The sequence below is a fragment of the Hylobates moloch genome, unplaced genomic scaffold (assembly GCF_009828535.3).
Source record: "Hylobates moloch isolate HMO894 unplaced genomic scaffold, HMol_V3 SCAFFOLD_20, whole genome shotgun sequence".
NCBI lineage: Eukaryota > Metazoa > Chordata > Mammalia > Primates > Hylobatidae > Hylobates > Hylobates moloch.
The window spans coordinates 43,982,860-43,995,958 of record NW_026652295.1 but is presented as its reverse complement, the minus strand read 5'-3'; the positions used below and the strand labels follow the sequence as shown (position 1 = coordinate 43,995,958).

The following is a 13,099-nucleotide window of genomic DNA, read 5'->3' as shown; positions in this document are numbered from 1 at the left end:
TTCATTCACTTCCCCTTTTTGAACTTTGGTGAAGCCATAACAGCACTAAAAAAAGAAGTTAGGAGTGTATGACCTCAGACCCAGCATCACACCTCTAGGAATTTACTTACACAACATAATTACAGAAGAGTAAAAACATGTATGCTCAGATAGATTCATTACAGCATTGCATGTAATGGTGAAAAATCGGAAGCATAAATAAAAAACTGGTTAAGCAAATTTTGCTTCATATATAACATTGCTGTTTAAATGAAAGATTTCTATCACCTATTATCAAGATTAAAAAAAAAACAGGTTACAGAACAGCAGGCCTACTATGATCATAGTTAAGTAAAATTGCACACACATAGGTATTTGTATTTAGGCACAAATGCTTCAAAGAGTAGTTGCCAAAATATTAACGGTGGTTATCTCTCAAGTGTGGAGGAAACTTTGGGTGAGTTTTATATTCATAAGCTACCTAGATGGGTTCAATCACTACATCTGTATTTAGGATTTATAGGCCAGCTCCTCTTTGTTCTTGAAAGATTTCAGTCTTTTGTTGTTGTTTTTAATCTAATGCAAAAAAGTCAGTTAAAATCAGAATGAAATACTGTTCAAATCAACAAATGAATAAAAACTTGATGCTCCCAGTTGCTGCAGTTGATGCTGGTTTTGCTGTTTCTTCAGCTAAAGGGCAGATCACAGGGCAGGACAGTCACTTGGGGCCATCAATTCTCCTCCTGAAGAAAAGAAGGGGAAAGCTCAGCTCAGAACTGAGTCTATGACCCTCACTCTACCAGAGTTGCCTTCTAATGATACAGGACTCAAGAGAGAGGATGTAACGAAACTCGATAACCATAAAAGGATATTTGGACAGCACTTTCTGGAATACCAAGCCCATCACATCCATTTCTGATTTTGATCGACTGCGGTACAGAGATGTTATCTCCATTTGATTCAGATTAGGAGACTGAGGCTCAGGGGGATTAAAGAACACTCCCAAAGTCAAACCACAGGAAGCCTGGCCTCCCTGCGAATACTAATTTCACCACGCCCTGCTGCCTGTCTCCACCACCTTCAAACTGCTTACACACTGGAACTGTTGATAATCCCTCCCTGTGTGAGACACCAGGCTGGGATCCCCTGGAGGGCAGGGACCTTATCCTATTCATCTTGTGTCCCCCGAGGCACCAGCATTGTAGCACTCAGTAAATGTTTGTTGAATTAGATTGAACTTCACTGGAACATTTTTAGAAGTAGGAGGCCAGAGCTAACACACTCTGCCAAAAATAAATAAATAAATAAAAATAAAAAACCAAAGCTTTGGTTAGAGTCGAGGAATCTAGGCACTGTGGGGTACAAAGACAAGCAGAAGTTCCTGGGGAACAGTGGCAACTCAAATAAGCAGGAATTCCAGAGCAGAAAACCCCTCATTACTTTCTTGCTACTCACAGTATGTCTTGGATCAGTAGCATCTGCATCTCCCCGGAGCTGTCTAGAAATGCTGAGTCTCAGGCCCCACTCCAGAGCTTCTGAATCAGAATCTGCATTTTCACTAGCTCTCCACGTAGTTCCTGCTTATCAAAGTCTGTGAGGCACTAGAGGTGCACAAACTCTACCAGCCGCAGAACGCCAGCTGTGAGCCCTACAAGTGCTCCCAGACAGGGTTTTATTTTGTGCAATGTGGTCTCAGACCCTTCGTTTGTTTGTTTCGTTTTTTTTTTTTTTTTTTTTTGTTTTGTTTTTTTTTGAGACAGAGTTTTGCTCTTGTTGCCCAGGCTGGAGTGCAATGGCACAATCTCGGCTCACTGTGACCTCCGACTCCTGGGTTCAAGCCAGTCTCCTGCTGCAGCCTCCTGAGTAGCTGGGATTAGAGGCATGTGCCACCATGCCCAGCTAATTTTGTATTTTTAGTAGAGACAGAGTTTCACCATGTTGGTCAGGCTGGCCTCGAACTCCTGACCTCAAGTGATCCACCTGCCTCAGCCTCCCAAAGTGCTGGGATTACAGGCGTGAGCCACCGTGCACGAATCTTTTCATTTGTTTCTGAAGAAAGAGCAGCATAGCATGTTTGCTTCTAGCAAAGAAGCACACTTTATTAAAATTCTAATAGGAAGAGAAGAGCCCTGCCTCACCACGGGAAGCCAGATTCTGGAGATTGCGGGTCATCCCAAATTTTTGAAATTCTACATAGGTTAGTGGATCTCAACCAGGGCACAGTGGCGATGTCTGGAAACATTTTTTGGTTGTCTCAACTGGGGAAGCTGGTCATTCTGGCAGTGAGTAGAGGCTGGGGATGCTGTTTCCTCCATATTTATTGCCCAGTCACTCTGGAACTTGGTTTCCACTCCGTCCAAATGAGAGGAGTGGGTCCATCAAATTTATGGAGATCTGGGAGTTATGGAAAGAATCAGAAGAACCATTAAAAGCTTATTCTTGTCAGGTGCAGTGGCTCATGCTTGTAGTCCCAGCTACTCAAGAGGCTGTGGTGGGAGGATCACTTGAGCCTGGGAGGTAGAGGCTGCAGTGACCTGAGATCGCGCCTCTGCACTCCAGCCTGGGTGACAGAGTAAGACTGTCTCTTAACAAAAAAATAAAGTATATTAAATTTTAAAAGAAGCTTATACTTCACAAGTATGAGAAAAGTTCAACAACTCAAGGACTATAGGAGGGCTGGGCCAAGCAACTAAGCACAGAGAGAAAGGGGCCGTGCAAAGGAAGAAATGTGGTAGGGAGAGCCCAACGCCCAGAAAGTGAATATAAAATTTTTTTTATTACACAAAATACTTTCTTACTCATAAGAAAGACTTAAATACCCCCCTTTTCCCCAAATACACCAGATTTTGTTTCATTTCTCTATTTTCCAAACTTCTTGAAATGTGTTTATGAGAAAAAAAAATATTTTTCCAAAAACGATTTTAAAAACAAACAAACTTGTGAACGTCACCAGAGATGGATGCCCCACCAACGCTGAAGCTGGCCTCGCTGCTGCTTTGGTGACATGCTTTGAGCTCCTCTCCCTCCACACCACGCGGAAGTCGCAGGAATGGGATGTGAAAGAGTGTTTCTCCAAGCATCCTTCGCAGGGTGCCACCGCCGTCTCCAGGCACTTTTTCTGCTAGGAGCTCAAGACAAGAGAAGGGCATGTGAAGGGCCAGGAAGCCGGGGCAGGGGCCGCCGTGAGAGAGCCGAGGAAGAGGGTGCGAGGCGCAAACGGGTCTGTTTCACGTTGAAACGCTAGGGCCGTGCGTTCCGCTAGGCAGCTGCGCAGAGCAACCGCTCCTCCGCCGGGCGCTCTTCGCTGCTGGGGAAGGACAGGCAGGGATGCCTGGTGCAAGCGATCCCTTGGCCCCGGGGCAGCCCAGCCTCGCCGAGCTCCATTAGTTGGCATCCGGAGCATCTGGCAGCGGCTCAGGCTGGGGCCCCAGGGACGAAGCCAGTTTGGTGAGGGCCCGCGCTATGATGTCCAGGTGGCCGTTCATGGTCCGCAGCTCCACCAGGATGTCCCCGACGTGGGCCTCCAAGCTCGCCGCAGCGGCGGGCCGGGCTCGGGGCGGCGGGGATGTACCCGCGTCCACGGTGCCCTCCTCTCTGCCAGCGGTGCTGGGGCGCGGGGCGCGGCTCCTTTCCGGGCCCTCGGCCGGTGCCAGGACTGGCGGCGGCCGCTCCTTGTCATCCCCGCGTGTGCTGGAAGAGGTGGTCGAAGGGCAACCGGGGAGCCAGTCGACCAGACGCGGGGCGGCCTCCGGAGAGGAGGCGACGACCGAGTAGCGGCCTGTGCGCCGGGAGGCGCCGGGGCCTGGGGGCGCCGAGGCTGCGGGGAGCGGAGGCAACAGCGGGGGCAGCACTGGCGGACCTGGGGAAAAGGCCTGGGGCTCACAGGAAGAGGAGGAGGGAGATGGCAGGGCGGCAGTGGAGGGGCCTGGCTCCTCCGAGGAGAGGAACAAGGTGGTCGAAGACTGGGAGTCCAAGGTACTGGGCTCTGAATCTGTCAAGGAAGCAACGAGAAAGAGTCACTCAGGCATGCATGCTCATCAGCATTTATTGTGCGCCAACTCTATGCCCAGCTCCATGCTAGGTACTTAAATGAATGAGAAGGTGGAAATGTATTTCCTACCCCTCAGAGCTTGCAATTCAGTAAGGAAAAGTGGGTTATATGAGCAGTTAATGACGGGAGAACAAAGTGAAGAGGGTGTGGTACAGAGCCTAGGTACTCAGGGGCAGAGAAGATCAGACAGTCCAAGAAGGCATCCTGACCTAGCTCTCCACTGGGTCTCGAAAGGTGGCACGGGTGTGAAGACAGAGAGGGAGGTCCAGGCAGGGGACCATGCTGCAGCTTATTTGGAGGCAATCTTGCCAAGGACAGCCCGTGAAGACTATGACAAGAAGGGCCTTCCCCAAGATTGCCAAAAACAGAACTGTGTTAAACAGATGACCCTCCACTGCCCCAGCAGAGCGAGGCTCTCAGGGTGGAGGAGAAAGTTCAGGGCCGGGAGCCAGGAGAACTTGGTGCTGATTCTTGCTCTGGCAGAAAATGCCATGGGACCTTGGGCAAGCCCCATCCCTCCTTGGAGACTTGGTTACATCCTCCCATTTATATAAGAAAGTTGGGCCCAATAGCCTCTGGGACCCTTCAGGACAGATCATTCTGCCTTCAAAAGTCTGCAGCTTGAAGCATTGATCTAAGTTCACAGTGGACTCACTTAAAAATCTGGAAGCACTTTACAGACCGACTTTTGTTAGTTCTCCCCTAATCCCTTGAGCTTCCAGGTAGAAAGCAGGTGGCAGCTCTTTGTGACTGGATATGGTAACAAGGTTTACCAACCTCAGATCAAAGGAGCCACATGAATGCGAGCTACCTTAACTGAGCTATCTCAGCCACCCTGGTGGCCGCCTTTGGGGAGATGGTCCATGCTCACCCTGGAAACAGTTCTGAGTTTTTCTGGAGCCAGGTTTGGAGGCTTCTGTCCCGGTTCCAGCTAGAACCATCTGTGCTTGGCTTTCTGCATTGTCTGTTTGGGTGCCCACCCTGTGGTGCCCCGCCCTTTGGGGATTCCAAGCTTTTCAAAGGCAGAACTTGCTGGAGTACCTCAGCTCATTATCTTGGGGAGGGTGACCTGATGAAAGAGTCAGTGAGTAAACATATCCCCTGCTGCCTGTGAACATGTGTGCTCCCACCCTCGTCATGGGTGAGCTGTTCCTTCATCTGGTGTCTGGCTCAGTCTCAGAGAAGCCCTAGTCATCTGGGGAGAGGTTGGTCCCTCATCCCTCCCGACTCCAGTGTCCAATAATGTTCTCACAGAGCTCACAGGCCCCAGATGTTCAGATGTCCAGTTTGTGTGGGAACTGTGTCTGAGGGGATCCGAGAGGCAATTATCCCTCAGGTGACAGCATTTGAGGAGAGGCCAGCAATGTGCCTAAGAGCTTTTCTGATGGAAAAAGTTCATGGGGCCAGGCATGGTGGTGCTCGCCTGTAATCCCAGCACTTTGGGAAGCCAAGACAGATAGATTGCTTGAGTCCAGGAGTTTGAGCCCAGCCTGGGCAACATGGTGAAACCCCATCTCTACAAAAAATCATGGTGGCATGTGCCCGTAGTCCCAGCTACTCAGGAAGTGAGGTGCGAGCATTACTTGAGCCTGGGAGGTTGAGGCTGCAGTGAGCCGTGATCACATGACTACACTCCAGCCTGGGCAATAGGGTAAGACCCTGTCTCAAAAAAAAAAAAAAAAAAAAGCTTATGGGTACTTTCTGCTGTTGACTTTCACAGAACTGCCTCTCCCCCACCAAAACTACATTTCCCCAGGTGTCTGTGATTATTTTCTTTTATAAACCAAGAATCATGGCTATTTCTAAGAACCCAACCACTATGAATTGAAAATGATAAAAAAGAAACTCCACAAACTGTTTTCTCTAGTTTTACTTGAGAAATGTTAATGAGCTTCACATATCCAATTCTCGTAGCAGACAATAAAACCTCTATATTAAACCAAATAGAAGTCTAATGTGTAAAATGAAATAGAGGCAAGCGCACAGAATATTCTAGGGTAGAAGAAACCTAGAGACCTAATGCCATCATAAAGGTAGTGATAGCAATGATGCTGAGATTTCTCTGGGCTACCAGAGGTATAAGAAAGGTGACCTTTGCTGGTCGCGGTGGCTCATGCCTGTAATCCCAGCACTTTGGGAGGCCAAGGCAGGCAGATTATGAGGTCAGGAGTTCGAGACCAGCCTGGCCAACATGGTGAAACCCTGTCTCTACTAAAAATACAAAAATTAGCTGGGCATGGTGGCATGCACCTGTGATGCCAGCTATTCGGAGGCTGAGGCAGGAGAATCGCTTGAACCCGGCAGGCAGAGGTTGCAGTGAGCTGAGATCGTGCCACTGCACTCCAGCCTGGGTAACACGGTGAGATTCCATCTGAAAAGGAAAGAAAAGAAAAGAAAGGAAAGGAAAGGAGAGGAAAGGAGGAAAGGAAAGAAAGGAGAGGAAAGGAGAAAAGAAAAGAAAAGAAAAGAAAAGAAAAGAAAAGAAAAGAAAGAAAAGAAAAGAAAAGAAAAGAAAAGAAAAGAAAAGAAAAGAAAAAAGAAAAGAAAAGAAAAGAAAAGAAAAGAAAAGAAAAGAAAAGAAAAAAAGAAAAGAAAAGAAGACCTCTACAGCCATTCACTTAATAGGCCCCAGCAAAACCTTGAACCAAAGAGCACTGGCTCAGTGAGGGTAAAGTCGTCTCAAAGAAAAATGCTTCACTGTTGTTTCAGCTAAAACTTTAAAACATGTACAAAAGTTGTCACGACTTAACCCAACCACACTGGTAAACAGAACTGAAAATCAGAATCACCTTTTTCACAAGCCACATCACCTCCCAGAACTTTCTCCTGGCTGTCAGGAAAGTTGGTTGCAGCCCTAGCTCAGCTCAAATCGGCTGAATGATTTATAGGTCTCTTCCATCCAAGCAACTGCTCATTTTATCCCAAATTTGGTGCATGAGCTTTTTGAATCAATGACATTTTTATGCATCTTTGGGATTGCTACAAAATACTATCACAGTCTTGCTGTACAAACACAGGTCTATGTGGAGGTTGGGGGCTTTCAGGTGCACAGAGTTGAGTTCTTCAGCCTCCTTAACTCCCTTTCTCAGCCCTCCACGTGGTCTCTGGCCCTTAGCCTGCTTTGCTAGCCTTCTGAGCATGATGACTACATGACATTTTGCGTACTTTTTTGTTAGCTAGAATTTAAGCCCAGTGAAAACAGGGACATTGCTTATTTCATTCTCTGCTGTATCACCAGGGCCTCAACAGTGCCTGGCATATAGTAGATGCTTAATAAATACTTGTCGACTGAACACCATGTAATCATCATAGTCTAGAAACATGACTCTAAATGCAATAAACAGATCCAGCTGCATGTTGTTTGGTCATTCAGCACTCCAGTTATTTATCGAGCCTATGCAATATTGGATACATATTTATACTTTTCAAAAATGTGTTTCTGGTTTATCTGATATTCAAATTTAACTGTGCATCCTGTATTTTATCTGGTACCCTCATAGGAGGTTGACATTTTCGTTCTGCCTATTTTATAGATGAAGAAACTAAAGCAAAGGTGGGTTAAATGTTTTCACACAATTTCAGAGTTAGAACGAATCTTTGCTGCCATTTTGGATTAATTGCTTAAGACGAGGAAGTACAGGCCAGTGAAAGAAAGTGACTTACTGTTTAGTGACACAGCTGAGAACAGAAGTGAGAACAGAGAGAACAGCGTCTCCTCTCTCCTAGCTATCCCTTCAGGATCCTGATCATTCAGTCACGGAACAAATATGTACTAAGAGCCTACTGTGTGCCAGGTGCTAAACTATATTCTAAGACACAGCCAAACCAGGCAGAGTCCCTACCTGAAGGAGCAGATCGGGCCGTGGGCTCTCTGTCCTCCCACAGAGTCAGTGGGAGAGGACACGGGGTGCAGATCTCACCAAATCAGTCTGCCTCTCTGTGCGTATCAAAACCCAGATGGCAGATCAGATTAGGGTGGAAATCCAAAAGAGCTGCACAGCAGACATCCACCAGCTATAGTTAGCACTGATTTGCTTATAAAGCTTCCACCCTCATTCACAAGAAGGTGGACTAGAGGCTGGTGGTGAGCCGTTGTCACCCAGCAGTTGAGTGCAAACTTTCCACCATAGCACTTCTTTCTCTCTGCTTTGCCACCCCCATCCCCCTCATACATATGGTTGGTTTTTGAGGGGAGAAATGCTACTTCTTGAGGTGAAGGAAGTGGAATTTAACTAAATATCGGTTATTCTGGTTCCTTCCAAGTCTAGAAATATCTTTGCAAAGGTCACTTGAAAAAAAAAATGTAACTAACAAGCATTTGAGAAGTGGTCAGTCTCTCTAGAAATTTTTTTAAACCTGCAAATTAAAATAATAATGAATTACTATTTCTCACTTATAAAATTGTCAAAGTATTCTTTTGCTAATGCTCCTTGTGAACAAGATTGCCAAGAGAGAAGCATTCTAATATACTGGTTCTAGTTGAGTAGATCAGTACAGCCTCTCTAGAAAGCAACTTAGAAACATGTACGACACTGTTTAGTTAGACAGGGAAATTGCCAAATCACATTATTCAGATGAGTGCCACTGCTTACAGGAAAATGTGTATAATAAAGATTGGGAGAAAATACATGGTGATGTTAGGCATGTACTGGGATTGTAATTTTCTGAATTTTCAAAGATTTCTGCAGTGACTATGCATGGATATGCCTTCCCTCATCACTGACCTTCTGAGCCCAAAGTGACTGCTTCCTACCCAGCCTGGTATCAAGGTCTTCTGACCACTTTCTCTTCAATCTTGTTGCTGAGTTGAGCTGAATAACTTGGCTGGTAACTATGCACCTTGAAAGTCCAGTTGTTTGGGCATTTTTTGGGGGGATGGGGTGGGGTTCAGTTAACTTTTTTTACATCCATTTGGTATTCTCCACCACTGACACCCCCCAGCCTGGGGCTTAGGCTTCCTCTGTGGAAGAGTTGAAGTGTGCACCTGGCTATGGGAACATGTGGCTCATTTGCAAATAAGACCTTCAGACCCTCTCCTTAAAAGCTATTCCTTTCACTGTCTTCCCCTTCTCCATAAATGGCCTTCCGTGTATTCAGCCAAGCACCCAGGACTAATCCTTGACCCTTCTCTTTCCCTCAACTCCCACATCCAATCTGCCAGCAATTGTTGTCAGCTCTACCTTCAAAATATACCCAACATCTGACCATTTCTGTCTCTAGGCAGTGGCCCAGCTGTTGATGGCTGAGCTGAGATCAGAAAACAGGTCTGAGTTCCAGGTCAACACTTTCTCTGCCACACCTAAAGCCTACTAGATTTGGATGGACTATTTAGAATGCATCTCCCAACCCCTCTCAGCCACTCCCTATGACTTGCCCCAGGAAAATCCTTTGCCTAATTCTTGGTCCCCCTTTAATACATTTTAGGTAACATCTAAATTTATTCATTGATTCATTCAAGAAATACTTATTGAGCACCTACTGTGTGCCAGGCAGGATGCTCCATAGTGCACAAACCAAGCCTAAACTCTGTCCTCATCATGGGAGGCAGACAATAATCATACAAAACAAATGTGTGATTGCAACAGTGATAGAATCTACATGTTATAAGCTAAACATACAAGAGGAAGATAAAAAAAATCCCTTCTAAATAGGAGGGTCTGACCTCTGGGAAGGTTCTTCAAGGGAACTCTGCTTGAGTGGAGTTCTGAAGGATTAGTAATTAAGTAGGAGGGAGGAGAGAACACTGAAGCATGAGCAAGGGCCTATGGCAGGAGAGAGTATTGCAAATGTGTGGAACATCTGGAGAGAGCCACTGTGTCAGGAGTGGAGAGAGCCAAGGGAAGTAGGCATGAGGTATAATGATGCTCAGGAGAGGAGTACTATATGATTTACACTGCCGGTTATCACTCAATATCTATTCTCCCCTTCTTCCTCCATTTTTGGTGGGCTATGGCAACTTGGAAAAAAATATTACATTTTCCAGCCTCTCTTTCAGCTACCTGTAGCCATGTGACTAAATTCTGCACAGAAGGATGCAAGTAGAAGTGCTGTGTGCAATTCCTCCTTCCTGTGAGCTGAGATTTGGTTGCAATGGCTGGAACTCAAGCAGCCCTCTTGGACTGTGAAGTGAAAACTGCATACTAAGGATGACAGAGCAGATAACTCAAGTAGTCTGAGTCCCCCATCACTTTAAGGAGTTGCTGTGCCAATCCTCGCTGGTTGAACTGCAGACTCTTCACATAGAAAAGAAAACCTTATCTATCCAAACCCCTATTAACTTGGGTTTTCTGTCACTCGTAGCCAAACCAAATCTTGATATACATGACCTTGTCAGACTTGTTAGAGGTTTTGCCTTTATCCCAAGAGTAATGTGAAGCTTTGAAAAAGTATTAAGCTTAAATGTGCATATGCGTGTATGTGTCATGATCAGTTTTATATTTTGAAAAATTTACCTGTCTGCTGACAAGGGTAGACAGAATAGAAACAGTAGAAACAGGAGGTTGCGGCCGGGCGCGGTGGCTCACGCTTGTAATCCCAGCACTTTGGGAGGCCGAGGCGGGCGGATCATGAGGTCAGGAGATCGAGACCACGGTGAAACCCCGTCTCTACTAAAAATACAAAAAATTAGCCGGGCATGGTGGCAGGCGCCTGTAGTCCCAGCTACTCGGAGAGGCTGAGGCAGGAGAATGGCGTGAACCTGGGAGGTGGAGCTTGCAGTGAGCCGAGATCGCGCCACTGCACTCCAGCCTGGGTGACAGAGCGAGACTCCGTCTCAAAAAAAAAAAAAAAAAGAAAAAGAAAAAGAAACGGGAGGTTGCAGTTGCAGGTGAGAAATTATAAAATGACAGTGGCTTTTGCTAGGGTTATGGCTCTGGAGATGTAGAGAAGTAGATTCTAGAGATAGCTGGGATGTGGAAACAACAGGACTTACTATTGTTAGGGATATGACGGGGTGTGGGGAAAAGAAGGCCTCAGAGAAATGGGTCCCCTACCTGGCTGCCGCTTCAGTGCAAGGTTCCAGAAATGCTGGCTGCAGAAGGGGAACTTTCCCTTTCTTATTCTTTGGAATCTGGGTGGCCCCTTCCCAGCCCACACCCAGCCCTCGAAAATAGCTCAGCTCTGACACACCTCACCAGAGGCAGCCCTCAGAAACATTTTCCCAGGAACCTGGAGGGAGGAGAAAGTCTATAGCCTTGGGGGACTGGAGGAGAAGAGGAATGGAAAGAGGAACAGACCTGTCTGCAGGAGAAGCAACATCTCCCTGCACTGCAACCAGGCCATTGCCTTTGATGGTTCAGACTTGGCTAAGTTGCTGCCTGCTCTCTTCAGAACCACCGGCATACAAAAGGGAGGGCTGAGTGTCTGATGAACTCAGCCCAATAATATTCACTTCTTTTATTTTCCAGGAACGTCATGAGACCCACAGGGCAATCTTCTGGTTTTAAGACCTGGTGAGTCAAGTCTACGAATACCTCTGACTCAATCTGATCCCAAGTTCTCACCAGGCATCTCCTAGGAACGTGGCTCAGCAGGAGAGCTGGAACTGACCAGCCCTCTGCAGGGAACAGGAGGGTTGGTTTCTCTGCTTTGGGGTTTGGGGAGGGAGGGGGTGAGAAGGGCTGGCTGCAGTGGAAATGATGGGATTCTTGACTTGACGCTGACCATGCTCACAGTAAGGGCTGACATTTATTGAGTACTCTCTAACTCCAAGCCATGTGTTATCTCTTCTAATCTTCACAGAAAACTAGAAGTGGTTTCTGTCATCAATCCCATCTTACCATTGAGGAAATTGAGGCTCAGCTATGTTAGGAACCCTGGTCACTGGCACAGAGCTGTGATATGAACCAAGGCAGCTGATGCCAAGGCTATTCCATGTGAGGGAGGGCATGTGCTTTCTAGGGTTTTTGCAGGCATAGGAGGAGGACTGAGGAGAGCTAGCATTTGAGGAGGGTCTGCTGCCCTCTAGGCCAGTTATATGCCACCTTGACTGCACATTAAAATCACCTGGGGAGTTTTATAAACACTATCGGTGCCCCCAACCAATTAAATCAGTATCTCTAGGAGTCATACCCAGGCATCCTAGATTTAAAAGCTCTCCAGGTGATTCTAATATGCAATAAGGGCTGCTCAATAAAAGCAAGTTTCATATTTTTTATTTTTTTTCATTTAATGACCCTATATCCATTTGTAAATGGGGAAGCTGAGGCTCACAGAATTTGGATGGCTTGCACAAACCCCATGGCTGATAAGACCCATGTCTTGATCTGTATCTGGCTGATTCCAGCACCCATGTTTGTTCAGTTCATTCCATCCTGTCTCATATTTGGGCATCCTCTATTTTGAAAGCATGCAATATTTTTAATATAAATTTCTTTTGCAATTTTCATTTTGTTTGTTCAAGTCCAAATGCTGTTTAGGTCAGCTGCCTGAGAGTAGCAATGCAGTCTATAGCCACTGAGTGGGATGGGTTGGCCCAGGGGCGGCTGAAACCATGGCCTTGGCTTCATCTAGGCTCACTTCTGCTGCAGCCAATGGACCAGGACCTCCGAAGAGATGTCCAGGAGCTCTGGCTGAGAGGTGCCCACTGACTCTCCCAGGCAGAATACTGGCCATCTTCTGTGGCTTCGACCCCTGAGGGGCCACCATCTGAGAACGAGAAGGCCCAGCCCTGGGGAAATCCCTAGTCTCTGTTTCCAGCAGTGCTAGTGATTTCCCAAGGAGTGACATTAGAAAAGTCATCACACATTTATTTCTGTATATATCATTCAGAGCCTAATTTTCTGGTGGCTGAGGGTTGAGCTCATCAGAAACAGACTTCATCATCAACTGAGTTAATAAAGCCAAGTCAAGACAAGGGAGAAGGGCAGCTATCCAGATGGATTCAAGCAGCCAAGAGGTGCTTCTGCTCAAAGACTACCTTTAAAGGAGGGAAGAGAAAGAAGTGAGAGCAGATACCTGTACACCCATGTTCATAATAGTATTATTCACAAGAGTCAAAAGGTGGAAGCAACCCAAGTGTCCATCCATGAATGAAAGAATAAACAAAATGTGGCACAAACATACAATGGA

At 46.5% G+C, this 13,099-nt stretch overlaps 1 protein-coding gene across 1 annotated transcript in view; it reads right to left on the bottom strand.

Moving 5' to 3' along the window:
- Positions 1–347: 347 nt before the first annotated feature.
- Positions 348–13,099, bottom strand: part of LOC116459802 (uncharacterized) — a 34,112-nt gene continuing 21,360 nt past the window's right edge. The window contains exons 5-6 of the mRNA XM_058432250.1: positions 2,930–3,970; positions 348–722 (exon numbers count right to left, since the gene is read on the bottom strand). Of these exons, the coding sequence (XP_058288233.1) occupies positions 3,363–3,970 (608 nt within the window). The 3' untranslated portion in view covers positions 348–722; positions 2,930–3,362. The remainder of the gene's footprint in view (positions 723–2,929; positions 3,971–13,099) is intronic.